General features: G+C 51.9%; 1 protein-coding gene and 1 pseudogene across 4 annotated transcripts in view; both read left to right on the top strand.

Annotated features, from left to right (window-relative positions):
* The first annotated feature begins 489 nt into the window (after nt 1-489).
* On the top strand, nt 490-8,596 carry LOC144369032 (adherens junction-associated protein 1-like; annotated as a pseudogene). The gene is made up of 2 exons (XR_013428446.1): nt 490-1,279; nt 8,204-8,596. The product of XR_013428446.1 is annotated as an adherens junction-associated protein 1-like (transcript).
* A 772-nt stretch (nt 8,597-9,368) lies between these two features.
* The window catches only part of LOC144369031 (uncharacterized), a 33,266-nt gene continuing 14,690 nt past the window's right edge, over nt 9,369-27,944 (top strand). Inside the window, exons 1-3 of one of the 3 annotated variants that reach the window (XM_078028099.1) lie at nt 9,369-10,725; nt 11,727-15,335; nt 25,452-25,663. In XM_078028099.1, the coding sequence (XP_077884225.1) occupies nt 25,622-25,663 (42 nt within the window). In that variant the 5' untranslated portion in view covers nt 9,369-10,725; nt 11,727-15,335; nt 25,452-25,621. Of the gene's footprint in view, nt 10,726-11,726; nt 15,336-21,017; nt 25,355-25,451; nt 25,664-27,944 lie in introns of those variants that run through there. The other 2 variants (XM_078028100.1, XM_078028098.1) reach the window with 2 other exon arrangements.

Below are 27,944 nucleotides of genomic sequence, written 5' to 3'. Positions count from 1 at the left end.
GACTGTTTGCTCCTTGCCCGAGTCAGACCTCGTCCCACCCAGGCCTTGGGAGAGCCGATGGCCAATGGCCGTGAGCCTCTTGTGCTTCCTAGAGGAGAGCACCTGGGCCTGGAGTCCGGCCGGAGGCTGGCCAGTCCCACGGTTCTCAGTCTGTGTCCTCTTGGTGCCTCCTGTCATTATGGGCAAAAGGAAGGGGACTGGCAGGTCATCACATCGGGGATGATGGGGTCCGTTGGTCTTGGTCCTCCTCCCAGGAGATGGGCCCTGTGGTTGTCAGCTGGCTGGGGGCAGCCTCTGGGGACCTGGAGGGCATGGTCTTCTCAAGGTGGAGAGGGAGATGCTCCAGTGACCCTCAGAGGGAGGGGTTTGCCCTTGAGGCTGAGCTCCTCCTGCAAGAGAAGACTGGCCTTGTCCTGATGGAGGGTGACGACCTGGCCCCACAGAGCCCTGCCTGCCTTGCTGACCACTCTCCTCTCTCTTTCGCAGCTCCATGTCCATCCGCTGGCTGGGCCACTCCCTTGGAAGCCATGCTTGGATCCTGATAGCCATGCTGCAGCTTGCTGTGGATTTCCCGTCCTGTGAGTCCCTGGGCCCAGGCCCCGAGTTCCGCCTCCTGCCCCGACCACCACAGAGGCCCCCGCGGCTGTGGAGCCTGAGGAGTGGACAGCCGTCTCGGCTCCCTGCCCCTGTGTGGAGCCCTCGGGTGCCCCGGGCAGAGCGGGCCCATGGGCAGATGCCCCGTGCCAGGAGAGCCCACAGGCCCAGAGACCAGGTGGCCTCCCTCGTGCCCAAAGGGGGTCTCGCCAAGCCCCCAGCTGCTGCCAAATCCAGCCCGTCCCTCACTTCCTCCTCCTCGTCCTCATCCTCCGAGGTGGCCGGAGGGGCCCCCGAGCACCAGAGTCTCCTGCGGCGGGGGAAGAGGCACGTGCAGGACACTTGTCTCAGTGGCTTCGACTTCAGGGGCAGCAGGCCCACAACAGAGACAGAGTTCATCGCCTGGGGGCCCACGGGGGACAAGGAGGCCCCGGAGGCCAACACTTTCCCGGGCGTGTTTGGCCCCACCACGGTCCCTATCTTACAAACACGGAAGACGACTGTGGCCACCACCACCATTGCTGCCACCACGGCCACCTCCATCTCGCTGCAGACCAAGGGGGTCACTGCCTCCCTGGATCCCCGGAGAAGGATCCCCGCTGGGGCTAGCACAACGGAGCCTTCTCCCAGGCCCAGCAACAACGGGAATGCAGCAAGCCCCCCCGGATTCTGGGGGAGACCTCAGGTAGGCGGCCACCACGGAGCTCTGGGTCTGTCTGGGGGCTGGGACGTGTGTGGCTTGGGAGGGAGGGACTCCGAGGTGTGCAGGGCGGTTCACGGGGGCCAGACTGAAAAGGAAGAGGCCAGGGGTCAGGCGCAGGATCGCAGGGAGAGATGACGTCCCGTGTCGGGACGCCCAGGCAGTCAGCAGGACTGGGGAAGCAGGTGGACGTGAAAAGGGGGCCTCCCTCCTTCCCATCCACCTGAGAGTGGACGCGGACACTGGTACTGCCGGAGCAAGGCCTGGACGGAGTCCTGAGAAACCTCTAAGGCCCCAGAGAGGCCCCACCAGGGGAGCTGGTCCCAGACCAGGAGTGGCCTTGTCAGCGGCCAGGCCAGGCCTTGGAAGAGCCCACCGTTGGCAACTGAAGCTCTGCGGACAGGCAGCGGGTGGAGGCTTCCCGGGGACGGCTGGGTGCCTGTCCCTGCCCCAGCAGCTGGTGCCTCGACTCCTTGGCTTCTGATGACAGGCTGTGGCCCAGTGGTACCCGGAGTCGCAGCCCCCCCCCCACTTCCCGCAGCAGCTGTGGGAGGCGTCGGCCGTGGGGGAAAGGGCTCCTCCACACCCAGGTCTGGGCGCCACCAACCCCGCCTGGGGCTCCTCGGGATCCAGGGGCAGGAGAAGTGCTGCGGGGAGCTCCCCGGTACGGAGGGGCCGAGTCCCTGGGACGGGTCCTGCGAGGGTTCCCTGACCTTGGCCAGGCAGGCAGCCGGCAGCCGGGGACAGGTTTTTGTGGGGTGGTCGGTGTTGGCCCTTCAGCTCACCATTTTCCTCCTCCCTTCACTGGACAAGATGGTGTGTGCCTCGTGTCACCCCTGGACAGCAGCTTGTCCAGGGAGCCGGAGCCCCATGCCAGGCCAAGGCCAGGAGCCGGCAGCTCCCTGGAGGGCCCGGGGCCCGCCTCAGCCACCCCAGCATGGCGCCCGTAGCTCTGGTCAGGGGCTCTGAGAGTCTGACCTCAGTAGACGCAGCAGGTGCCCCCCGTCGCCTCCTCTGAAGACCCACTTGCTGTGTAGCCGTGGAAGTGGAATCAGGTTCCGTTTACCCCTAATTACATCCGTGATTACTCAAGTTAACGCCCAGGGCGGCATCACAGGGCTCAGCAAACCCGTCCACAGCCCACTGGCTGCTGCTAATCCAGCGACAGATGCTTATCTCGGGAAAGATTTGTGCCTCTTCATAATATAATCTGGTGCTAGATTGATTTGTTTAGCAAAGCAAATTTAAAAGGGGGAAAATGTGTGGGTTTGCTTCTAATGTAGAGAAATGTTGATTCTGGAAAACGCTGCCGGCCGGCAGGGAAGGGAACGGGCCCCCATCAGCGGCTGAGCAGCTTCACCAAGTCAAGGCGAAGGGAAGGGGGTGAAGAGGAAAGGCTGAGATGATCTCCTAACTGGGCTCATCACAGCACAGCTGGTCGTACCTAATTGAATTAGACCCCAGCCGGAGTAATTCAAGTTAGACCCTGGGAAGGACTGGCTGATGACTCTGAAGTGAGCTATTTTCTTGGACTCCGGAGGGCCGGCGGCGTCATCTCCTTCTCTGTATGAGCTGCTGAGTGGGAGGGTGGCAGGAAATACCCCTGCAGACCCCTGCAGACCCCTCCTGCCTCAGCAGTCACCAGGGTCAGCCTGGCCCCACGCGGGGTGGAGCTGGCCGCTGCTCACACTTCTCGGACCTGCGCAGCAGGTACCTGTGGGCTCCCGGGCTGCGCTCTGGGAAGCTGCATGGCCCCTGCTGGGTGGCTGCAGCATCTGGGGGGAGTCTGGGCTCCACGGCACGTCACTCTGTGACCCTGGGCAGGGTCTCGATGTCCTTGTCCTCACCAGCAAACCCAGAGCCTGCAAGGCTCTCCTCTGGACAGTGGCTGCGAGGATTCAGCAGGTCACTGCTGAGCGTCAGCTGCTTTCACACAGCCAGAGAGGCTCGGAGGACAGTGCCGCAGCTGTCAAAGGCAGAACCGGCCACCAGGGATTGAGAGTCTTGTCACCTAGTCATACCCAGCCTTGCCACTGCTCCTGGGGACACCTTGAACCCAGGCTTCAGCCTAGGACATGACCCCAGCACCCCAAGATGGCCCACTATCCAGGACAGGTCTCTGGGATCAGGGCTGGGGATCCGTGGGGTCTACTCCTGCTTCTGTGGACAGACGTAGAGGGATGGGCAGGTCCCACTGCTGCTGCCTGGAGGACAGGCACTCCTGGGGACAGATGGGGGGGAGGGTGACCTAGGGCACTGTGAGATCCCGCAGAACCAAGGCTCCAAGGAAAGCCCCTCCCTCAGGAATCACCATGCAGGTGAAATAACTGGGACATTTCTCCAGATTTTAGGATAATGGTTAAGCCCCTTGCTGCCCAGCTTCATAGTCCTCATATTAGCTGTGTGACCTGGGCAACCTGCTTGTCTGCTCTGTGCCTCAGTTGGACAGTAGCGTTGACCATCTCCTAACATTGTCATCAAAGGTTAAAGGAGACAGTGCACGTCATGTGCTGACCTTCTGGCGCACGGGGGTCGCTCAATAAGTGTTGGCTGCTGTTAATATGAGCAGAAGGATGGTGATGGTCGTGGTGATGATGATGTTGGTGATGATGGCAATGATGGTGACCACAGTGATGATGATGGTGGTGATGGTGGTGATGATAGTGGTGGTGTTGGTAGTGGTGTTGGTGGTGGTAATGATGGTGCTATAATACTAATAATTATGATGATGGTGGTGGTGATGGTGATGGTGGTGGTGATGGTGATGTTGGTAATGATGACAATGATGGTGACCACAGTGATGATGGTGGTGGTGATGGTGATGATGATATGGTGGTGTTGGTAGTGGTGTTGGTGGTGGTAATGATGGTGCTATAATACTAGTAATTATGATGATGGTGGTGGTGATGGTGATGGTGGTGGTGATGGTGATGATGATGATGGTGGTGGTGATGGTGAAGGTGGTGGTGATGGTAATGCTATAATACTAGTAATTATGATGATGGTGGTGGTGATGTCACATAATGATGGTGGTGATGGTGGTAGTGATGGTGATGATGATGGTGGTGATGGTGGTGGTGATGGTGGCACTGATGATGATGATGGTAGTAGTGTTGGTAGTGGTGCTCATAGTGGTGATGATAATGCTATAATTCTAGAAATTATAATGATGGTGGTAGTGATGGTGGTGGTGATAGTGGTGGTGAGGGTGGTGGTGAGGGTGGTGTTGATGATGGTGGTGATGGTGGTAGTGATGGTGGTGATATTGGTGGTGATGGTGGTGGTGATGGTGGTGATGGTGGTGGTGTTGGTAGTGATGGTGATAATGATGGTGGTGATGGTGGTGATGGTGATGGTGGTGTTGGTAGTGATAATGATGAAAATGATGATAGTGATGGTGATAATGATGGTGGTGAGGGTGGTGGTGATGGTGGTGGTGGTGTTGGTAGTGATGGTGATAATGATGGTGGTGAGGGTGGTGGTGATGGTAGTGGTGATGTTGGTGGTGGTATTGGTGATGGTGGTGATGGTGGTGGTGTTGGTAGTGATGGTGATAATGATGGTGGTGAGGGTTGTGGTGAGGGTGGTGGTGATGGTGGTGATGGTGATGGTGGTAATGATGGTGATAATGATGGTGGTGAGGGTGGTGGTGAGGGTGGTGGTGATGGTGGTGGTGTTGGTAGTGAAGGTGATAATGGTGGTGATAATGATGGTGGTAATGGTGGTGGTGATGGTGGTAGTGATAGTGGTGATGTTGGTGGTGGTGTTGGTAGTGATGGTGATAATGATGGTGGTGAGGGTGGTGGTGATGGTGGTGGTGATGGTGGTGATGTTGGTGGTGGTGTTGGTAGTGATGGTGATAATGATGGTGGTGAGGGTGGTGTTGGTAGTGATGGTGATAATGATGGTGGTGAGGGTGGTGTTGGTAGTGATGATGATAATGATGGTGATAATGATGGTGGTGATGGTGGTGGTGAGGGTGGTGGTGAGGGTGGTGGTGATGGTGGTGGTGATGTTGGTGGTGATGGTGGTAGTGATAGTGGTGATGTTGGTGGTGGTGTTGGTAGTGATGGTGATAATAATGGTGATAATGATGGTGGTGAGGGTGGTGGTGAGGGTGGTGGTGAGGGTGGTGGTGATGGTGGTGATGGTGATGGGGGTGTTGGTAGTGATGGTGATAATGATGGTGATAATGATGGTGGTGAGGGTGGTGGTGATGATAACGATGATGTCAGTTGCTATTAATGTGCTGATCTGCTGCTACCAGCTTTGACAGATCATTTCACAGGTCCCAAGGCCTGTCCCTGACCTTGGAGCTTCCTGCAGAGGTGTAGCTAGAGCTCTAGCTGGGAGCTGCTTGGGATGGAAAATCACCTGGCGTGGATTCGCAGAGGCACGCAGCTCAGCCTCTCTCAAGTGCGGGCAGAGGATGGACGTCAGATGGGTCAGAAGTTCGCCTGAGGCTCTATCAGGAGGCCCCAGTGTGACCCGTCTGCCTGTGTCAGCCTCTTGCCTGTCATCCGCTGAGTTTGGAGTCACAGTGTCTGGTAGGAGAGAGCCAGAGGGCAGTTCCTTGAGTGCTGGTCTTAAAGCTCATGGCGAGTGTGTGCGTGTCAAGGCGCCTGGTTCTGGTTACTGGACAGGCCACGGCAAGGAAGCCTGGCCCCGGCCTGTGCTTAGCAAGGTCAGTGCTCGGGAAGGATCTCGGACCCTGCCTGCTGGCACCTGCCAGGTGAATCTCGACTTCCCCAGCTGAGCAAGCTTGGGTCTCTCGGGAGGTGCACCACCCACGAGGGGCCATGCAGCCCTGCAGGTCCCCAGCGTCATTCAAGGCTTGTCTCCATTTAATCAGTCCTGTCCTTGACCTCAGCAGCTCAAGGTCGCAGAGGCTCAGATGTCACCAGAGCCCTGCCTGGTAATTTTTACATTGCAATTCACTCAGGCATTTCCCCAAGGCCAGTTGGAAAGTTGCTTTGTCTGTGTCACCAGGGGGCCTTCAGTGTCCTTTAGGCATGTAAGCAGGGAGGCTGGCCTTACTTCCTCTGCACCTTGATGGCCAGCTGACCTGAGCAGCGGTGGGTGCCAGCCAACCCTGGGAGCGAGTCCATGACAGTGAAATACCTCCTAAATGCCAGAGTCGGAGTGGAAGGGAATCCGCGCAGAGCAGCAGGGAGAAGCGAGCTCCTTTCCCTTCCGTCGAAAGCCGTGGTGGCAGCTTAAGTGCTGAACCCCATTTAATTAAGTTGCTGGGTGTTTGCTACCAGGAAAGTGAATCTCTCCTTAATTTAAAGATATTTGAAGCAAATGACTCATGAACTTCAAAAGTTTTGAGTAGCTTAATTGGGGTAAGAGCATCACAGAACAAATGAGCGGCTGGAGGTCCTGCAGCACCCTGAACTTGGCAGACACCGAGGCCGGTCTTTAGAGTCTTAATTGGGACTGTCTCAGAAGCAGGGGTGGCCTGGCACATTCTGAGAGCCACGGTTCTGGCTGGTGACCAAGGACACACTGAGCACAATCGCAGGTGGAGACGGGTGCCAGCCGCCAGCCCTTGGGGCTGTGTGGCCCTTAGGGAACTCCCTGTGCTTCTGCTGAGCGGAGCCGGTTCACACCAAGTGGACCCGTGAAGTCCGCCCTGACTCTGCCTGGAGACTCCTCTTCCTTTCATTCCCATTCCCCACGTGCTGCTCTGGCTTAGTGCAGTTAGTGCCTCTTAAGCGTCTTTGATCCCCAGGGCCTTGTCCTCCTCCGCAGAGCGGCAGAGACAGGGCCAGTTCTTCAGGGCCTGGGAAGGCCACTCTCAGGTGCTCCCTTCCCTTGCCAGGTTCTCAAATGCTGCTGCTGCCTGGGGTATGGGGCAGGGAGGGGCCTCTGTGACACCCCCTCTAGGTTCTGGTCTCCTCTAAGGGACTGTGGGGTCACTGGCCGAGCAGGTGGGGAGGAGCCGTGCCAGTGCTCCTGTGGAACATGTCTTCCCTGGCCTTGTGTGTGGGACACGCAGTGCCAGATGACAGAGCCGTCTGACGTTCTGTGGATTGAATTTATGATTTCGTCTGCGTGCAGGGGAACAATCCCGAGCGCTGAGATTGAACATTAGACAGAACACCATTTTTAGAATTTTTATTTGACTGTGTTAAAAGGACCAGTTTTAGAATTTCTGGCTTCTTGATCAATTATGCAATGAACCGCCAACTTTATACTTAGTCAGTGCTAAAGTGCCCGCCCGGGTAGGAGGGCGAGCTGCTGGGGGCATGGGGCCCCTACATCTCTTCAAGGGGTTTAGACGCTTATTTGGCCAAGTAAGATAGATGAGGACGCATCCCTACCGAGAGAGCCGACGGGCAAGGACAGTGCGGGAAATGTCACGAAGCCAGTGTCATCGATTGTCCAATTTTTCCGGCAGCGGTAGTCAGAGGAAGAAGGGTCTGCTGTGGGTGGCAGGGGCCAGACCAGGCCTCCAGGGGCCAAGTTCTGATGGAAGGGGTGGGTGGCCCAGGGAGAGACGCTGTGCAGAGGTGGCAGGCAGGTGGGCAGAGTGGGCAGAGCCTCCACAAGCCTGGATCCTGCGAGGAGCTGAGTTGGGCTTCAGCCCTGGAACCCAGTGTCCTGGCCCCAGAGGCTGGAGAAGACCACCTGGAAGCCCCTTTCCCAGCCCTGAACTGATGTAAGGCTGGGTGGCCCCTGGATGCCACCTGTGGACAGCTAGGGCAGTGGCCTGCACAGGCCCCTCCTCATTCTCTTCTCATTACAAGGTGAATGCCAGGGGCAGGGTGGCCCTCCCAGGGTGGCCCTCCTCATGTACAGGGCAGGCCGTCCTGGGGGCCTGACAGTGAGCTCAGTGGTTGGCAGGAAATGCTCTGGACTGGACTTTAGAGCTGCCATTTGGGGTGATGAGTAATCTTTCCTTAGGGGTCACCCCTGTCCCAAGCCCCCAGGAGTGGCCTGCCTAGTGACGTGCAGTTGGAAAGGGGCCAACGGGCACGCTCCCGCAAAAGACGCACCGCCCTCACCTTGCAGCAGGTGAGCTCCCGGTGACGCTGGAGGCCTCCCCTCCAGCTGCAGCCGGCCAGGTCCAAGACTCCACCAAAGTCACATCAGACACTCGGGTGGTGGACTGAGGAGCCCTGGGCAGGTGCGAGGCCTCTGCTCTGCATGTGGGTCAGTGAGTCTCTGTCCTGCAGCCTGCTGCAAGGCTGTGAGGATCAGCGTCACAGAGGGGGAAGCTTTTCTTTCCAGAAGTTTCTCTCTGCAGGGGGAAGCTGCAGTTTTCCTGGGGACAGAGGCTCAGACTTGGCCATGGAGATCCTGAAGGGGGGGCGCCTGGTGCAGGTGAGAGCACCTGCCCGGCCCACTGCACCCCCAGGCTCCCCACCGTGGCTGGCCAGCGCTCGTCCTTGGCTGTGACCTCGTGGGGCCTCGGCCTCCTGGACAGCATGGTTGGGAGCTGGTTTCTCTCATGGGTTGTTCTGAGCCTGGATCAGGTCGACCGTGGGAAGGGCGGATGCCATCGTGAGCATCAGAAGATGCTGATGGAGTCGAAGGCCCAAGGTCAACTGCAGCCACCTGGCCTAAACTGCGTTGGGGAGATGGTGCCTGAGCAGGGGATGTGCCACTAGGTTTCTGTGTCCTTCGTACCCTCGAGGAGTCACCCTCGGTGAATGGCTACCCACTGCTCTCTTGAACTCATCCTGAGAGTGACAGATGGAAGGCCTGAATTAGGCTGAGGAAGGAGAGGCTCCTGGGGAAGAAGCCAACGTGGGGCTGCACAGGCCCAGGCCGGTTCCCGGAGTGGCTGAGGTGGGCGGAGCAGGTGGTGGTGGTCGGGTTGGATGAGTGGGCACGTGGTTTCTCCTGGAGCCTTCACCCAGCTGGACAGTGTTCCTTCCTGCCAGTCACGTGCTGTTCCTCTACAAGTGTCGTGGTGTTAGGCTTGTTATTTGGTGCTGGGGATTAAACCAGAGCCCCACACCTGTGAAGCACGCGCTGTCACAGAGCTCCCCCAGCCCCTCACCATGAGTACTGTTGAACTTCTATGATCTCTATTCATTGAGGCACTGGGTGAGCAGAAATGGCCTTTCTTGTCTTGAGGACAGGCCACAGGCAGTGTTGGTTATGGGGACAGTCACACCCAGTGCACTCTTGGTGCAGAATTCTTAAACATTTGGATTTGCATTTTGCTTGCAGTTCTGTAGTAAGAACCTGTTTCATTGGACTGTAGTTTTTTAAATCTCAGGAGTTCAGGTCAGGAGCTGGGCGCAGTGGTGCACACCTGTAATCCCAGTGACACTCAGAAGGCTGAGATAGGAGGATTGCAAGTTCCAGGCCAGCCTCAGCAACTTAGTGAGACCCTAAGCAACTGAGCTACTGCCTTGTGCCTTCCACAGTGCTGTCAAGAGGAGGAGGAGGGCCACCTTCATCAGGGTGGCCAGAGGTGGCCTCTGAGCAGGGGCAGTGTGAGTGAGATCCTGAAGGAAGAGGAGCAGAGGGGCAGGTCTGGGAGAACGTTCCAGGCTGGTGCGTGCCCCAGGTGCAGTGTGCCCTCGTGCACAGGCCATGTGAGGACAGTGCAGTAAGTGGGGTCAGGCACGGTGTGTGTGTGTGTGTGTGTCTCTGTGTGTGTGTGTGTGTGAGATAATGATATTGTGGGGGAAAGACCCTGTAGATGTCTTTGTTTAATTCAGAGAGCAATGGCCAGTGTGCCCCGGAGCCTTGATTTGCTGAGGATCAAACCCAGTGCCTCACACATGCCGGGCAAGCGCTCTGCTCTATAGCCCCAGCCCTGGCTTGTGTTTTTGAAGCTCTTCTGGAGGAGGGATTGCCGGTGGCCAAGAGCAGGGCACGTGGCTAGAGGGGAGGAGACCACCCCAGCACGGAAGGCCATCAGGGAGGTGAGAAAGCACTCCAGGAGCCACCAATTCAGGAGACGCTGCCACTTAGGCCAGAAGGTGTTCCCAGGAGAGGGAAGTGGTGTCGCTGCCAGGGCAGCTGAGTGGTCTAGGAGGGTGAGGACAGGCGTCTCCCTTGATGGTAACCAGGCATGGACACGGGAGCTGGACTGGGCAGAGGGCCAAGAGTTTTCAGGCACTTAAGTTTTAATGTAAGTAATATCCTGGTTTCCCCCCCACTACGTTTAAGGTAGATATTCTGTTTAATTTTTGTACATACCATTGAATAAATGTCGTCCTAGAAGTCACACCAGCTGGGGGTGGTGAAGCCAAAATGTCATTCCCTAAACCCAGAGCCACACGAAAGACAGCATGCTGGCAGGTGCTCAGTCCATTTCCTGTCTCCTAGGATACGGCCTGCGCTGCCACAGGGCCATCATTACCATCTGCCGGCTCATTGGCATCAAGGACATGTATGCCAAGGTCTCTGGGTCCGTCAACATGCTCAACCTCACCCGGGGCCTCTTCCATGGGCTCTCCCGCCAGGTACCCTTCCCTGGGGTTTGAGCAGGTCTGGCTGTGCTGCAGACCAAGGTGCTGAGGGTCTTCTAGGGGCTCCCACGGCCACCTGCTGCAGTGACCCCAGGGCTCTGCTGCCCAACCAGAGCTAATCTTGTTTCTCAACATCACCTCACCGAGTCGTTTTGAACCAAATCTCAGGTCCCATTTTATTTCATTCGTAAATATTTCAGTGTATTTCTAAAGGATTAGAATCAGAAACCTGAGAAGTGGTTTCTGATTCTGATTCTTTAGAGGATCTAAAGGATCCGTTTACTTCTATGGTAGAGCGCTTGCTAGGAACACTTAAGGCCCAGGTTTGATCCCCAGCACTGGGGAAAAAAAAATGTCATGGTACCCTTACCATTCCTAAATATCATGACTCAGTATTATCAAGTATCGAATCTGTTCATTCAAATCTATCCATTCGTCCGATTTAAAAACATTTTTTTACACAGTTTTTAATTCAATCCTGTTGATTTGATTCAATCCAATTGAGAAGATGTCAGCACTTGTAAAGTTTCTCCTGTGTCTTTTAAGTCTCTCTTGGTCTGTCCCTCTCTCTTCCCCCCTTGCTGCTGTTATGTTGAAGAAGTCAGGTGTTTTGTCCCATAGTGTTTCCAGGGTTGAGCACCCGTGGGGTCCTTGATGTCCTTTCCCCCCTGGACCTCCTGTGATTTGGTTGTTAGATCTCAGGGCTCCACCAGGTTCAGGCTTGGTGCTTGGCCCAGCAGGCCTGTGCTTAGGGAGTTTGGAAGGCGAGGCCTGGCGTACCCCAGTTTGGGGTGGGAAGGTGGGCTGAGGCATCCCCCTGTGACAGCCACTGTGGTTTAACCACCCAGAATCAGCTGGCACTGCTCTTTCCCCCAAGCTCTCTGGTGGGTTCTGCACTCCCACCCTTACCCCACCCCTGTGGTGTTGCCTATCACTCCTATAGCCACAGGGACCCTCGGAGACCTAACTGCTGTTCTCACTTTGGTCTTGCCCAGGAAACCCACCAACAGCTGGCCTACAAGAAGGGTCTCCATGTGGTGGAATTTCGGGAGGAATGTGGCCCCCTGCCCATCCTGGTCGCCTCCCCCCAGGGGGCCTTGAGGAAGGATCCTGAGCCAGAAGAGGAGGTTCCCGACATCAGGCTGGACTGGGAAGAAGTGAAGGCTGCACAGGGAATGAAGGGCTCTATTTGGTCAAGTCTCAAGAGGGCCTCCACCTGACCTTCCTGCCACCTGGCTCCCCCACTGCAACACCGTGTTTGCTACCCTAGGCGCCTGGGACTCCCCCGTCACATCTTGCTGTGTCACCTCTTTTTTCTTTTTTGAGGTAATTTCAACCTTCTTTATTTACAAATAAATAATTCTAGTTTTGATTTATTGATCACGTGATCCGTGCCAGGCAGTGTGACAGGGACATTATGTACTGACCTCAGTTCAAGACTACTTTAAATACTCCATGAAACCAGCAAAAGCAAATGGAGCAGGGAGACAGGAAAAGACCCACCCAGGGGTAATGTGCACAGGGACATGAAGGGCTGTGGTGGCTGTGCCCGACGCCCGCTCGGGCTGACCCATTCCTGGGAGGTGACCTCCTGCCCTGTCCCTCACAGCTGCACCCACCTCCAGCAGGGCCCAGGCTGCCCTGGTGGCAGGAAGTGCCTCATTGTTCCAACTTGCACATCAAGTGCCAGCAGCAGGAACCTCTTGTCACACGCTTGACACCGCTTGTGTGGTGTCTGGAGAAATGTCTCTTCACCTCTTTTTGCCCATTTGAAAAATTGAGTTATTTGTGTTTTTATCATTGAGTTGTAAAGATGCTTTAGTATTGTGGACACAGGCCCCTGTAAGGGGTGTGACCCACCATGTTCCTCCTCCGTGGGCAGATCATCATTTCCTGTTTCTTTGAATACTTTCTCTGCCCCCATCCTCCTCTAATCCTCTGCCTACCCAGGTAGGCCCTTGTCAGAGTCCCCCAGTTTATTGTCTTTAAGACAATAGAGTAGTTAAAGCACAATTAATGCCAACATTTTTTTTACACATGTAGATGTGCAATGTATGATAACAACACAGAGACCAGACAGGAGTCCTGGAAATATGCTGTCACTTGGTTCTCTCAAGGGGTCATTTGAAGGTGGACTGGTTAAGGTAAAGATGTGCACTTAAACCCTATTGTAAAGGAGTCACTAGCGTGACACAGAGCTATAGCTATTAAGCCAGCAAAGAGAATGAGGTGCAATCTTAAAAATAACTCATTGTGCTGGTGCAGTGGCACACACCTGTAATCCTAGCTGCTCAGGAGGCTGTGCAGGAGTTTCCCAAGTTCAAGTGCAGCCTCAGCAACTTAGCAGGACCCTGTCTCAGAAAGGGCTGGGCAAACATACAATGCTCTTGATTTGTTGATTATACATATTTTTTTATTAAAGTCCAAACATAACGAGTCTTTAGAGACATTTTGTATCAGAAAAAAAGAAGCTTTTCTTTTGCAAGTTGCTAGATAATGTAGAAATTTGGTACAAAAAAAACAAAATGCAAAAAAATGTGTATGTATTTATAGTGAATAGGATTGCCTGAGGCGCGTAATACTTGTTTATTTAATGTGTGCCCTTGCAGACAATTTTACATGTTTGTATGACAGGACATACATGTATGTGTGAGTGTGTGTGTGTGTGTGTGAGAGAGAGAGAGAGTTTGTGTGTGTGTGTGTGTGTGTGTGTGTGTGTGTGTGTGTGTGAGAGAGAGAGAGAGAGAGAGTATGTGTGTGTCTTTTATATACAAAAGAGGCTGAAATGTCTATCCAGGCAGAATATGTGATCAGACCCAAGCCTGTGCAGGGAGTTGGGTGACCATTAACTACGCTGATCTGATGGGTCACAAGTCCCAATGTGTATCACCCACACTTCAGTCAGCAACAGCAGCTAATCTCCCAACTGTAGCAGCATTAGTTAGTTTCCCTGCACACTCTGTGTTCCTGACATCACAGTGCTGTAAGTTGGTGGCCCTCGTTAAGCAAAGTCATATTTGCAAAATAGCATTATTTGTTTTTAAAGCTTTTAAAGAAATGGTTTTCTTGGGGGCGAAAAAAAAAAAGGCTTGGGACCCAGCTCAGTGCTAGATTGCTTGCATCGATGTGGGAAGCTTTGGGTTCCATCTCCCGCACCACAGAACATACTCAAAAAACCCTCAATCCAAGAGAAGGCAGGAAAAGAGGAGAAGGGGAACAAGGAACAGGCGGCCCCAAAGAGAAGCCTGGGAAGCTCAAACCCGCCATTCCTCGACCGCACTAAGTGCAAGCCCTCTGAACAGCTGTGCACATCCTGTCAGCACACTGTGCTGTGTTCTGTTGAGCTTAACTTTGTCCTCCTGGTGTTCCCCTTCAGGGTCTGTCCACTTCTGGCAGCAGGCTGGTCCCGTCTCCAGCTTTGGTCATGGCGTCACCCACCTCTTCTCTCAGTTCTCAAGTATTTTAATGTTCTGCCATGCAGTGCGTGCTCCCTGAGTATGGTACATCTTGGAGAACTGTCCCATCATCATTCAGGTGGTGTCCCTCTATATGATTGGCAGTTTTCCTTGCACGTAGTTAATATCGTCTGAGCTTCATACAGTGACTACTGCTTTCCTTCACTAGAGTTGGCCCCGTGTTTCCCTCTTCAACACTTCACTCTTAATCTACGGTGGTCCCCTCCTATCCACGGTTCAGCTCGCCAAGGTTTCAGGTACTTGTGGTCAACTGCAGTCCCAAACTGTTAAGTGGAAAATTCCAGAAATAAAAAAAATTCCTAAGTTTTAAATTATATTTCATTGTGTGTAATGCTATGAAGTCTCGCACTGTCCCCCTGAGGTATGAATTGTCCCTTTGTCCAGTGTGTCAACACTGTATATGCTCCCTGCCTGTTACTCACTCTTGGTAGCCATCTTGGTTATCAGATGGACTGTTGCAGTATCAGTGCTGACGCTCACATACCCCTGATTTTACTTAAAGCTTAAGGGGTGCGATGGTGGGAAGTTTATTGAATTATGTTAAAATTATTCTATTTTACTATTAGTTACCATTGTCAATCTCCTCCTGTGCCTAATTTATAACAGTCATAAGAATGTAGATATAGGGGAAAACAGTGTATATAGGGCTCAGTGCCATCTGCAGCTCAGGCATCCACTGGGAGTCTCGGGATGTATCCCTGGGTGGGGGTACTACTGTATATTTTAAGTGGACTTCTAGACACCAAAGGGTTGGAACCTGTTTTTTGAACCCCTCTGATAATCTCTGATAATTGGTACGTTTAGGCCCCTGACGTATAATGTGATTATTGATCCAGTTGAAATAGTATCTGCTGTGCTTGGTACCGTTCTGTGTAATTGCCCTGGTTCTTTGTGCCTGTTTTTGTCTGTCTCTTCTTTTCCTGCCTTTTGATTCCATCTACTCACATTACTCACCACACCTGTTATACTTCTTTTTAAAAACCTTTTTTAATGGTTGCAGTGTATACTGATAACTAACCCAGGTCCACTTTCGGATGACACTGCCGGGTCGAGACTGGTGTCAGTACCTCACAGCAACAAAGCATTCCTGGTGCTTCTGCCACCCCGCGTCACACTGTCATCTCACATGTACGTATACAGTTCTCATCTAGGACATTTGTTAATTTTGTTCTGAACAAACTTATCCAAGAAAACTTAAGTTGTTTTTCTTTTTTATGTCAGTCTCTTTCTGGCCGGGATCATGGTCCTTGTCTTTAAAGGACTTCTTTTAGCATTTCTTGCCAGGCAGCTTCCTGGTGACACAGTCTCTCCATGGTATGTCTAAAAGTCTCTATTTCTCTTCACTCTGAGGCTGAGTTTTCAGGACATGGCTGTAGGTTGGGGGGCTTTCACCTCAACACTTCTAAGTGTTTTGCTCCACGCTCTTCCTTGAATACTTTCTGAGCAGTTGGATATATTGTGTCTCTGTTCCCAGAGGGCGGGCTTCTTCCTCTGGCCCCTTTAGGGTGTGTGTGTTTGATGGTGGTTCTGTTTTGGTGTTGGCTTGGCTTTCTCTTTGTGCTGCAGTTTGGATTCCTGGAGGCTGAAGCTGGGTGGAGTTCTTTTGTTGTTCCTTCTGCTTGAAGTCCTCTGAGCCACTTTGATTTGGTACTAATTTGGGAAGTTCTCCTCTTCTCTTCCTTGGATTCCCATCTTGTCTACATGACACCTCTTATCTTCCCACAGTTCTTAGATGTTGGTTCTTTCTCTCCCTGTCTCCCTCCCCCTCAGCCTTTCTCCCTCTCCCTCTCCCTCTTCTCCTTTCCCTCTCCATCTCCCCTCTCCTTCTCTACCTCTCCCTTCTCCTCCCCCACTCATCTGCATGTCTCCCTTTCCTTTTCCCTGTCTCTCTCTCCCTTGTTGCCCCCTCCTTCTCTCTCTCTCTTTCCCTCTCCCTCTCCATCTCCCTCTCCCTCTCCATCTCCCTCTCCCTCTCCATCTCCCTCTCCCTCTCCATCTCCCTCTCCCTGTCTCCCTCATCTCCCTCTCCCTCTCCCTCTCCCTCTCCCTCTCCTCCCTCTCCCTCTCCCTATCTTGCTTTGCTTTCGTGTTTTGGAAGCTGAGACATTCTTTGCTCAGTGGAGTCCAGTATGTTAATGAGATCATCAAAGCTCTTCCTCATTTGTGTCCCACCATTTTGTGTCTCCATCTCTTTCTGCCTTGTCCCCTCTGCTCCTGCCTGTTCTCTGTCTTTTCATTGAAGCCCTTGGCAGGTTAGTCGTGGTTGTTTGAGGGGTTCCTGGTCTGAGGGTCCCAGCATCCCTCCTGGTGGGAATCTAGTGTCCGTGCTTGCTCCTCTCTCAGGCCTTTGCCTTTTAGTCTGCCTTGTAACTCTAGCACTGGGGAAGGGAGCTCCTGGAAATAGGCCTTGGGGAGTGTCCAGGAGTGGGAGGCAAGCTTTTTGTGGCCCCTCCAGCGAGTCCCTGTCTTCTGAGCCTGCATCCTGGGCTGGGAATGTCCCCAGTGCTTCTCCCTGTTGCCCTCTTAGGTGGAACAGCAGGACTCAGGGTGCTGGAGCTGGGTGCCTGCCTTCCCCCAGGTGACACAGGCTCTGGTGATTCCCAGTTGTTCAGACTCTGATAAAGCAGTTTCTCTAGAGGGCAGCCTTTTTAGGAACAGAATGCTCTGGCGTATGTCAGAAAGGTCCAGAAACATGAGGAACCTGGAGACAGTCTCAGTGGGAACACTGAACTCTTGCAGGTGAAACCCACAAAGGTGGAGGGCGCCTGTGATCTGGCGGTGGTTCTGAGTTTTTCTTTTTCTTTTTTCTGTTTCTTTCTTTCTTTCTTTCTTTTTTCTTTTCTTTTTTTTTTTTTTTTTTTTTTGGTGCTGGGGGTTAAACTCAGGACTTCACTCTGCAGAACAAGCTCGGCCCACTGGGTTCCCTCCCTGGAGTTTTCAATATTCAACTTGCCTACTGAGCCTCCAAAAATCCATCAATTACAACCTGCCTTTGCCAAGACTAGTATACACATTTTCATAGCAGCTTTGTTTATAGACAAGAACTGGAAACAGTGTAGATGTCTATCAGCAGGTGAGTGGATGCAGACTCCCCAGGCCCACCTTAAGAGACAGTTGGTCACTCAAAAATAGGAAAGGGTGAGCTATTGGCACTTAACCTTGATGATGCTCCAAATAATTATGTTGAAAGAAGCCAGATTTAAAATAAAAATAAATAAAACATGCTGTATGATTCTGTTTATTGAAACTTCTAGAAAGTATATAGTAACAAAAAGCAGATCAGGGGTCACCTGGAGATGTGAAGGGGGATGGTGGAGGTGTGAAGGGATTGCAGAGAGGCAGGAGGAAACTTTTAGGGTGATAGACATGTTGTTTATATTGATTGTGGTGCCCTCACAGCTGATGCATAGTATTGGAAGTCAGCAGAGTGTGCTTGAAATGTGCAGGTTGCTGCCCTTCATTGAAACTGTTTTTTGAAATTAGCTACAACCAACAGGGGACAGAGAAGCCCCCAAGTGGTCTCTTCCTTTACTGAAGACTATGATGTAGAAATTGATTGCAGAAGAAATCTCTTTCCTGTCCATGCAATGTTTTGAGCTTATCAGTGCTTACCTGCTGCATGGCTAAATCGATCCTGCTTCAAATGCTGGGCAAGATCTTCAGGGGTGTAAGTACCACGTAGGCAACATGATGCTAAAGCGAGGTCTCTGCCCCCAGATGCAGGTCCCTTCCCTCATGCATCAATCCTTTGGGGATTCTAAGGCCTTTGGAAAGAAAGTTGAGGGGTCCCGGGAGCAAAGAGGGTTGGGGATGTGCCAAGGGATGAGTAGGAGGTGCGCACTGGGAGGAGGACACTCCACACGGGCCTCCACTGTGCACCCAGTGTTCCACGAGGCTGGTTCAGAGCCAGGGCTGCAGGCCAGGCACATCTGGGCACATTGCAGGTTCAGGGGACTCTGCCGAGCCTAGAGAAGGGGATACTGGTGCTGAGCAGCATATATCAGGGAAATCGGTCGCTCCCACCTGACAGATCCCTTTCCAGGGCAGTCCTGGGGCCCTGCTGTAGGGACACCCAGTGAGGATGCTCGAGGAAACCTTTCTGTCCAGGAACGTGGTGGGGCTGGTGAGGGCTGGGGTCCTAGGGCGAGCTGGCTGCAGCTTTTTACCTGAAGTCCCCCTGTCCCGCCCCTTGATGATCCTCCTGGAGAGGAGCCCCAAGTGACTTCTCCCTTGGCAGCCTTTGGGAGGCACCGAGGAACTGTCTGGGGCCCTGTCCCTGAGGGCGACAGGGCTTTCAGTGTTTGCTGACTTGAGTCTTGGGGAGTTTGTAAGGAGGACTCCAGCCCTCCACCTCTACCCGCAGACATCCAATGGATGGCTAAAGGCAGAATTAGAAGGGCAGCATCTCTGCCTCAATATATGGCCCATCCATCCCCTTTGCCTGAGTCACCTTGGATTTGTTACTGGACCCTGCTGGCTGCATCAGTGCCCACCAGCACAAGGAACAGGCAAAAAAAAAAAAAAAAAAAAAAAAAGGAAAAGGAAAAAATAAAGAACTTTGATCAAACTGGGGAGAAGCAGCCAGAAGGCTTGGAAGAAGCCCCTGACCCACAGAAGTGGTTACAGTTTATAGAAACAAAACCCAAGTGATTTACAAACATGAATTTCCTTGGCCTGAAGAAAAGCAAAAATGGGAAAAACACAGAAAATGCCTAGGCAGATGGCCTGTGCCCAAGCCTGAGGAAGGGCGGGACCCATCTTAGCTTTTCTGGCTCCTGAGGTGGGCATGAGGTTGCAGCTCGTCTCTATTTTCAGCAGAAGGAAGTTGCTCTTAATTCAGAATCCAGACCCCCGCCCCCATGCAGTCTGTTTCATGTCCCAGGAACAAGGTCTGATTGATGTGCATCTGAGAGCCAAAGCAGGTGACACAGCTCTCCTGAGAAGGCACCACCTGGCCAATCCTGGGAAGATGGACAGACCTCAACTGGTCAGGACCACCTGCTTTGGCAGCTGTGCAAAGCCCAAGCCCTTGCCCTCATTCCCCTCTCTATAAAAGCTCCAAGTCATTGTCACCCCCTGAAGACAGGCTAAGATGTGGGTCCCCTGCCTTCCCCGTGTGGCTGCACTGATAAAAGTTCCTTTCCTGCTGGGCATGGTGGTGCATGCCTGTAATCCCAGAGATTCTCGGGAGGCTGAGGCAGGAGGATCACTTGAGGTCAACCTTGGTGATTTAGTGAGACCCTCAGCAACGTAGCAAGACCCCTTCTCAAAACAAGAATAAAAAGGATTGGGGTGTGCTCAGTGGTAAGGCACCCGGGTTCAATTCCTAGTCCTTTACCTGGAGCTGAAGCTCCCTGCCTCCTTTTCCTTTGCGGGTTAAAGCTTGCCCTATGCATTCAGTCTCATTGGACTTGGAGTTACCATTGACCCAACTCAGAAGTTCCCATCTCTGGTATCTCCACCTCCTCTTGGTACTGGGGATTGGACCAGGGGCTCTGCCACTGAGCTACATCCTCAGCCCTTTTAATTCTTTATCTTAAGACAGTGCCTCAATAAGTTGCTAAACCTGGCCTCAAACCCACAATCCTCCTGCCTCAGCCTCCTGAGTCACTCTAGCACAGGTGGGTGGCACTGTGCTCGGCCTGTGGTTGCATTTGGATGCAGTCCAAGCTGCTGCAGGTTTGGGGAATGTTCTGTGGGCATCTATATAACAGTACCTGGTTGGGGGTGCTTTCTGCAGGGGGCGCCAGACCCTTTTGCTGTTTTTTCTGTGGATGTCTGCCTGGCCTGCAGTGGGTTGGTCACAGGACATTCAGGAGAGATCTAGGGCACTGGGCAGTGCCCTCCATCCAGCAGGTGACCTGGCAGGAAGAGCCCTTGCAGCAGGGAAGTGGGGTGGCACTCTGTAGGTGAAAGCACAGAGCTCTCTGATGACTAGTGACTAACACAATGTGAAGCAGAAACATTTCATGAACTTCATGTTCAAGTACAAAGTTGGCTAGGATGACTGGGTGGCATTGCAATCTCCTGAAGGTCCTTCTTGGATTCATACAAAAAGAGAGAGCGAGGGACTAAGGGGCAAGAAGGAAACACAACTTTTTCAAACACTGAGATCTGGAGTTCAGCTCCTGCCATGTAGTCAGTGAATGAATGGATAATAGTTGTTTTTACAGGACCATGTGACCTGGGGCTGCTCGGCTTCCTGTGGGCCCTCAGCATCCCCATCTATAAAGCAGAGGTACAGACCAAGGGTGCTGTCAGCTTTCTGTTGCTGTGACAAAGCATCTGAGAAAATCCCCTTAAAAGGAATCAGGGTTTCTTTTGGCTCATGGCTGCATAGGTCTCAGTCCATGGCACCTTAGCCCTATTGCTTTGGGCCTGTGGCAGCACAGTAGGACATCCTGGCAACTGGAGCACATGACAGAGGAGGCTGCTCATCTCTGGGTAACTGGGAAGAGGGTGGGTAGGACTGGGCTGGGTCCCAATATCCCCCTCAAGGTCACACCCCTAATGATCTCATTCCTTCCAGGAGGCCCCACCTACTAAAGTTTCCATTGTGTCCCAAGGGCCACAGGCTGGTGACCAAGCCTTTAGCACAAGGGCAATGGGGACATTTGACATCCAAACCACAATACCAAGTGATCATTAGCTGGGGGCTAACCCCTGGTCACCAGGCCAACCCCTACCCACAACCCAGGCCTGGGGAGATTGAGTGCATTCTGCAGGACACACACTGCAGGCAGCTGCCTCAGCCAATATGAAAGTCCTTAGCAGAGGCTCTTTTATTTCATGGGGGGTAGGGGGGTGGGGGGTGGTACCGGTGATTGATCTCAGAGATGCTTGACCACTGAACCCCATCCTCAGCCCAATTTTGAATTTGATTTAGAGTCAGGGTGTCACTGATTTGCTTAGTGCCTTGCCATTGCTAAGGCTGATTTTGAAATTTTTTATCCTCCTGCCTCAGCCTCCTGAGTTGCATGGTTTACAGGAGTGCACCACTGCGTTGGCCAAGGGGCTCCTTTTGGGCAGTGGGGTTTCCTTGGAGAGAAAGCTAACCCTGTCCTGGGGTCATCCCTGATTTGCCCACACAGCAGTGCTTTGTTACTTTTTCTTTTCTCTGGAGGGCAACTCAATTCATACCTAGTAAACATAGCCCCACAGGTTCTCTGATTAAGAATAGTGCAGAGCTGGGGGGCAGTGGTGCATGCCTGTAATCCCAGCAACTCTGGAGGCTGAGGCTGGAGGATGGCATGTTTGACGCCAACCTTAGCCATTTAGTGAGGCTCTGAGCAACTCAGTGAGACTCTGTCTGTAATGAAGTATTTTTAAAAGGGCTGGGGATGTGGCTCAGTGGTAAAGCACCCCTTGGTTCAACCCCTGGTACCAAAAGAGAGAGAGAGAAGTGAAGAAATAAGGGGAAACAAAACTCAAGCTAAGATCTTAACCCTGCAAACGCAGCTGGTAGAGAAACGTGCTGACTTCAGGGCTATGAGGATTCACCTCACCAAGACTCAGTTAGCAAATGCTCTCCAAACCTGTCACCCTCAGGGCTGGGTGAGCTCCGCTGTAGAGCACTTGCCTAGCATGTGCAAGGCCCTGGGTTCAATGCCCAGTGCGGCAACAAAAAGAATTTCAAAACCCCATGTGATCCTCAGGTCCAGGGAGAGCAGTCAGAGCAGCTGTCTGCCCCTGAGACTGGGCCTGGGAGGACTCACTGGGAGGATGCCAGGGGGATCATCAAAGGTCCGGGGAATTGCCACCAGTGCGGCCAAAGTCACTCCTAGATGGCAAAATGAAACCTGTGAGCCACGTTTTCTGTGACTCTCAGGAATCCCTTCCACACCTCTGTCCTTAAAACAGGGAAGAGTAATAATGTCACTCAGTCCCTTTGTACTGCTGGGACCACAGTGGTCTTTAGAGGAGATCTCATGGCTGCCCTGGGTCACGCCCTGCTTCACATCCCCTTGGTGACCAGTGGTCTCTTCCCACCTGAATGCTGTCCACACCCGACTCCTGGGGTGCAAGCCTTCCCCTCCACCCTCCACCAGTGCTCACCAGCTGCCCTGGGGCATGGGAGGCTGTGACCCAGGCTTGGGTAGGGCTTCCCCTTTAGCCAGAGCAGTCCTGAGAGCCCCAGGCTGCAGCCTCTGCCTGTAAGTGGCTGCCTGGAACAGAGCAGGAGGTTGCTCCCTGTGGCCCCTCTGGTCCCTCTCTTCCTCCTGTTGAAGGAGCATGTGAGGAATGGCTTGTCCTTAACCCTGTGCAGAAGCTTCCAAAGAAACCGCTTCAAAGCCCTGGAGCAGGGGAGGGGGTTGAAAGGTTTGGAGATGGAGCCATCTGAGAAGAAATGGCAGAACTTCAGAGATGAACAAGAGAGCAGGAGTTCCAAGCCTCTTTCGATGGAGTTTCTAACAAAACAGGATGTTGGCTTGCAGGAGCCAGATGCAAGCCAGGCTCAGATGACCCCATGGAGTACCATCAGGCGACCAATGGCCACTTCAAAACTGTATCTTAAAAGAGCTTCCAGTCCTGAAGCGCAAACTATGCCAGGAGCCTCCAGGCTAAGTGACAGAAGCAGACACACAATGACACATGGCCTGTGAACTCTCTCATGGAGAGTATAATACAGTTGTGCCATAGAAGTAGAAAACATTATTGTGACCAATATTTTAATAATGATGATTATTATGATGGCCTTTCATGTTGGTTGTGATAATTGACAGCTGTCATTTTACAATAATGTTGATCAAACGCATCCTCTGGGCCATGCTCTAGGCCAGCCACTCTACCTGCCTTGCCTACCTGATCCTCACAGTGTCCCCAAGAAGCCAACACAACAAACCAGAAAGCACAGTGTCCCTGCTAGCAAGTGCAGGACCTAAGTCTTGAACCCAGACACAGAGACCAACCAAATTAAATGAAATATTTACTGGAATACTGGTAGAAATCTAGGAGAAGAGGCTGTGGCCTAGAAATGGGGAGGGTTGGCTTCAATCCTCAAAACCCAAAGCTGTCAAGATGGTTCAATTGACCATCCACGTTAGAAACTAGTCTCCAACGAAATATGCCCCAAACATTGTCAAAACAGAGGGACCGATTGGGAGGAAATGGCAACCCAGTAGAACAGGAGGCACGAGGAGAAACATAGATGAGCACTATGCACGGGAGGAGGTCACTGGAACACAGCTGGCAAGAAGATGAACACAGGCTCAAATGATGTGTTTTATTTATTTATTTTTTACCAAAATTAAGGATGTTGATAATATGTGCTGGGAGGGGATAGGAAGATAAGCTTTTTTCATACACTTTGGAGGCACATTTAACATTATCCATGAAACTTAAAAAATGCACGAATGCTATGCTCCCTACAACACAGAAATTCAGGTCTTGGGACGTGCCCTGGGAAGCTCCCAGAAGGAAGTTCATTTCAATGCCGTGTTAAATTATAAGACATGTACAAAGCAATGGCCATTGGCAGGAAGTCTGTGGCCACAGTGAATAAGGAGGCACGTGCTGACTGCAAGTTCTTAGGACCTGTGGGTGGAAAGAAGACCCTGGACCACATGTTTCAGCTGTGGGACACAGACACAGCCCTGAACATAGGCTGGTCCAGCGGCACTGTGCATCTCTCCAGATCCACACAGTGTGGAAACCGCAGCCATCACTTGGCTTTAGGGACAGTAGCTGAGGTGATTTTCTTTTCTGAGAGATAGGGGACCACGGGTGACTCCCTAATAGACAGATGACCAGAGCCACCTCTGGGGAGAGTCTGGGCCAGGAGGTGATGGGAGAAGAGGAATTCGATCATCTGTTTCCATTTTTCTGTGATTTGGTTCAAGTGGTAAAGCGGTGCTATTTATTAATTAATGGATCAAATAGGTTCATCATTGTTTTAGAGTACAATTAGGTGCCTTCAAACTTTAGGCTACATGGGCACATTTGAGAACGGTTCCAGCCATTCTCTCATCCTTTGGGTCATTCCCCTCCTATGTCCTGTGAGACATTTTCTATGTGAGGCTTTAAGAAGAAGAAGAAGAGAATATTCTGTAAAGAAAACCTTATGATCTGTGCATTATAAAATTGAATGGGTTCATTCAGAAATCAGAAGTTCTATTGAAAGCTATTTGCATGAGGCAAATAAAACTTATTTTTAGGCATCCTGGTGAAGACAAGGTTTTATCTTTATGTCTCATGTCTGTGTTTTTCTTTTTATTTGTTAGAATGAAATTCATAGGTTGGCAGACCATTCTATCAGATGTGTACCTAGATGACATTTCAATTACCCACTTTTACATGGTAGACATTTTGTACATGAACTCTGCCTGTCTGCAACTTTTTTTTAAAACAGGACTGGGCTCAGGAGCCCAAATACCAATGTTAGCTGGAACATGTTCTCCAGTTTGGCCTATCTGTCAGTATTCCCTGAGGTCATCTGTTCCATGAGCTTCGTTACTCCTGCTCCCTCACCAGCTTTCATAGAAACCACATGCTGTCTATGAGTCAGAGACACCAATCTCACAACATAGCATTCTTTGAGTATCCAAAGTCCCACTGTTCACTTCGCCATGCCTGACATTGTCGGTAATATTTATCGGCAAATGTGAGATTTCCAAAGATCCAATTCTATGTGCTCCTTTCTCAAAGAGCCTTAGGCAGGGCTATAGCATACATAAATATGAAGTAAAGGCCTAGTTTTTAAAACGTCATCCATCGAATAGTTGACACATGTCTGAGATATTTTTTATTTTGGAGGAGGTATTATTTAATAGGGAATTCCAACAGCTACATGATAGTGAAATGAGAAGTCTTGCATCCATTTTATTCTTTGTGATGATTTTGATGAGTAAGGATAAGATACTTCCTTGTTCCAATGAAGATGTTGCCCACTTCTGTGAATGGATGCACCGTGTCACCCACTACTTGCATATCTGCATGTTGTGCTTGACATTACCATCGTACTTGGCAGGTGGCAGAAAGTCAATACTGAAGTTAAGCTCTTGTGTTCTAGCAGCTGTGCTGCAGATCCTTGGTGTGCCACCTTGTGCAATCCATGCTGCTCTGTTCATGTTCCTATTGACTTCCTGGTGATGAGCATCATGGTCTCCTGGTCTTGAGAATGGCCAAGCATTTCTCTGTGAATGTGGAAGGTGGGCATGTGGAAGGCTTCAGGGAGGAGGGATCATTGATCATGTACTCTAATCCATGTGCCTGTTTAATGACCTGTTTTTCTTCTTGGGTTTTAAGGGAGACACTACCCTCAAACACTTCTGTGCAGCTGGGAATGCAGGCTTCTGCTTCACCTTGAAGGAAGCATTCATGAATCCTTTCCAGAAGACATGAGAAGAGAGATGAGCCTCTGGTAAAATGCAGGTTCCTTGCATTGCCCATGGGCTAGAGGAGAGAAGAGTTGCTTCATGAGATTTGATTTCCTTTTTCCTGAAAAGTTCCACACGGAGGTGAGTCCCCAGCATGTTTAGACATCATTTCAGACATCTTTGTTGATGGAAATGAATCACACCCCCTGATGATGTAGAAGAGCTAAAGATGGGTTTGCTATGAATTTTCTATTTCATCTCTCAGGGCCTGAGTCAAGCCAGCCATTGTGCTGTCAGCGCATGAGCTGCTGGTCAAATGTGAGGAAGTGGTCTTGCTTTATGAAAACACCACCTTGATTCAGTGAGCCAGAGGCAGCCTGAAGTCCCTGTTTTCCTGTAAAGGCATATTTCTGTGGATGGCTTCTGGCCTCGTCATGCAGCCCTGCTCAGAGTAGGGGATTGAGGGTCCAGGTAGATCCCAGTTCCTTTTGACCTCTATTGCCATTGGGCCGCCCCAGGGTCCTTGGACTCTACCTGGTCTTCTGGCCTGGGTCAGGGGATGTGAGGTTTGGAATCCCCCTCTGTGGCAGGATCCCAGGCCCCCCAGCCACTTGAGGGCAGCACATCCTTCCCTAATTGTGTTAGAGGGGGAGGATATTCCCGCCCATCCTCATCCATGCTCATCCCGCAATTTGTAGCTTGACACCTGAGGACCTTTATTCATTGACTTATGCTAAGATAAGTCAATCAGAAGTCTCCCAAGGGTTTACATTGTGGTAATTGACACCAAACATCCGTTTTGTAATTAAACCATTTTGGAGGACACAGTTGAGTGGCATTAAGCATGTTCATGTTGGTGTATAGGCGTCACCACCATGCATCTCCAGAACTCACGTGGACATACTCTTGCCATCAATGCGGAATTCTAGTGCCCTTGAGGCCCAGGAAAAGAACATTGTATTTACTTTTTATGAACCTGATAATTGAGAATCTGAGATAAGTGAAATCCTACAAAATTTGCCTTTCTCTGGACACGATCATTTTCAAGGGATGCAGTTCACCCCCACTCGTGGGCATATCAGGTCCACTGCTAACTCTGCGGGTGTTTCAATTGCACTCTCAGTGACAGTGGTGACTGTGTGCACATGAGCTGTGTGTCCAGCTCAGATCCCAGGATCTAGGGTCTTTGGTTCCACGCAGCCTATAGGTTGCCTGCTCCTCCAGGTCTCTGCAGGCCAGTGGCACGAAGGCCCTGGGCCTGGTGGTTTCTTTAGGTGAGTGCAATACGTGTCCACAGTGTCGTAGGACATGATGGACTATAAATAGAAGCAATGCCTGGATACTCCTGGGATCTCAGTAGGCTCAGCCTGTGTGCTGAGAATTGTTGTGACCTCCTAATTAATGGGCCCCCAGAATCCCAGAGAAAAGGGCAAGTCCAGAGCAGTGGAACCTCAGTGTCTCTGAGAGAACTTTTGGGGTTGGGGGCCGGGATACATTGATGTGAGGACTCTGATGCAGAGTCACGTTTTTCGAATCCAGGTAGAGGTGCTCAGGAACAGCCTGGGCTGGCACGTGGGTTCCCCACCTCCACACCTGTGGAACATCTTGGGGCTCTGATTAGCACAGCAGCCTGACCACGTGAAGGCATCTGCTGTCTCTGCATACAGTGAGCTGGGTTTTCTTCACGTCTCTCAACAATTCCACATAACACCAGCTCTGAACCCAGAGTCCTGGGCACTTAGTTGAGGCTCCATCAGCTCCCACCTCTCTCTACCTGACAGAGCCCTCCTGGCTCCCTCTGCACTCATTACATTGAAGATGAAAACCTGGAGGGTGGGACTTCCCGTCATCCAGAAGTTCCCAAACACATTCCATTATTCCTGGAACTCAAATGGTTGGGGGGGCCACAAGCACCCTGGCATACATGTGTGGGAACCATGGTAGTGTAATCAAGAAACAGGAAGGAGAGGGGTTGGACTGATCAGTACAGAAGGCAGGGCCTAGTACAGAGTGGAATGGAGAGTTCTCACCCGGGGTGATTGTTGTGATGTGCACAAATGCTCTGCTGGTGCTGGGGTGCCCGCATGGTTTCTGGGGTCTTGAAAGGCTACAGATGCCCACAGAGTGTTCTCAGATGCACAGTGGGAGGCCTGTTGCAATATGTACATGTGGAAGAAGTAGGAGACCCCCTTAGTGTGGAGGTGCCATCTAGAAGGCAGCCTCACTTCTCTGAAAAAGTTGATTTGAAAAAAAGTGTTCGTACCTGGGCCCAAAGGGCCATATATGCTCCTGGAAGTTGGTGGTGGAAATAGTTCTCCATCCATTAATCACTCCCTCACTCACTAATGTCCTTGTGTCCTTGAGAAAGGCTCTCCCTTTCCTGGTTTTCCTGAATAGAAATCCTCTTGCCTCTTGGGTGAAT

Source organism: Ictidomys tridecemlineatus, chromosome 12 (genome assembly GCF_052094955.1).
Source record: "Ictidomys tridecemlineatus isolate mIctTri1 chromosome 12, mIctTri1.hap1, whole genome shotgun sequence".
Lineage (NCBI taxonomy): Eukaryota > Metazoa > Chordata > Mammalia > Rodentia > Sciuridae > Ictidomys > Ictidomys tridecemlineatus.
The sequence above is the reverse complement of the archived record's forward strand: the minus strand, read 5'-3'. Positions and strand labels throughout refer to the sequence as shown.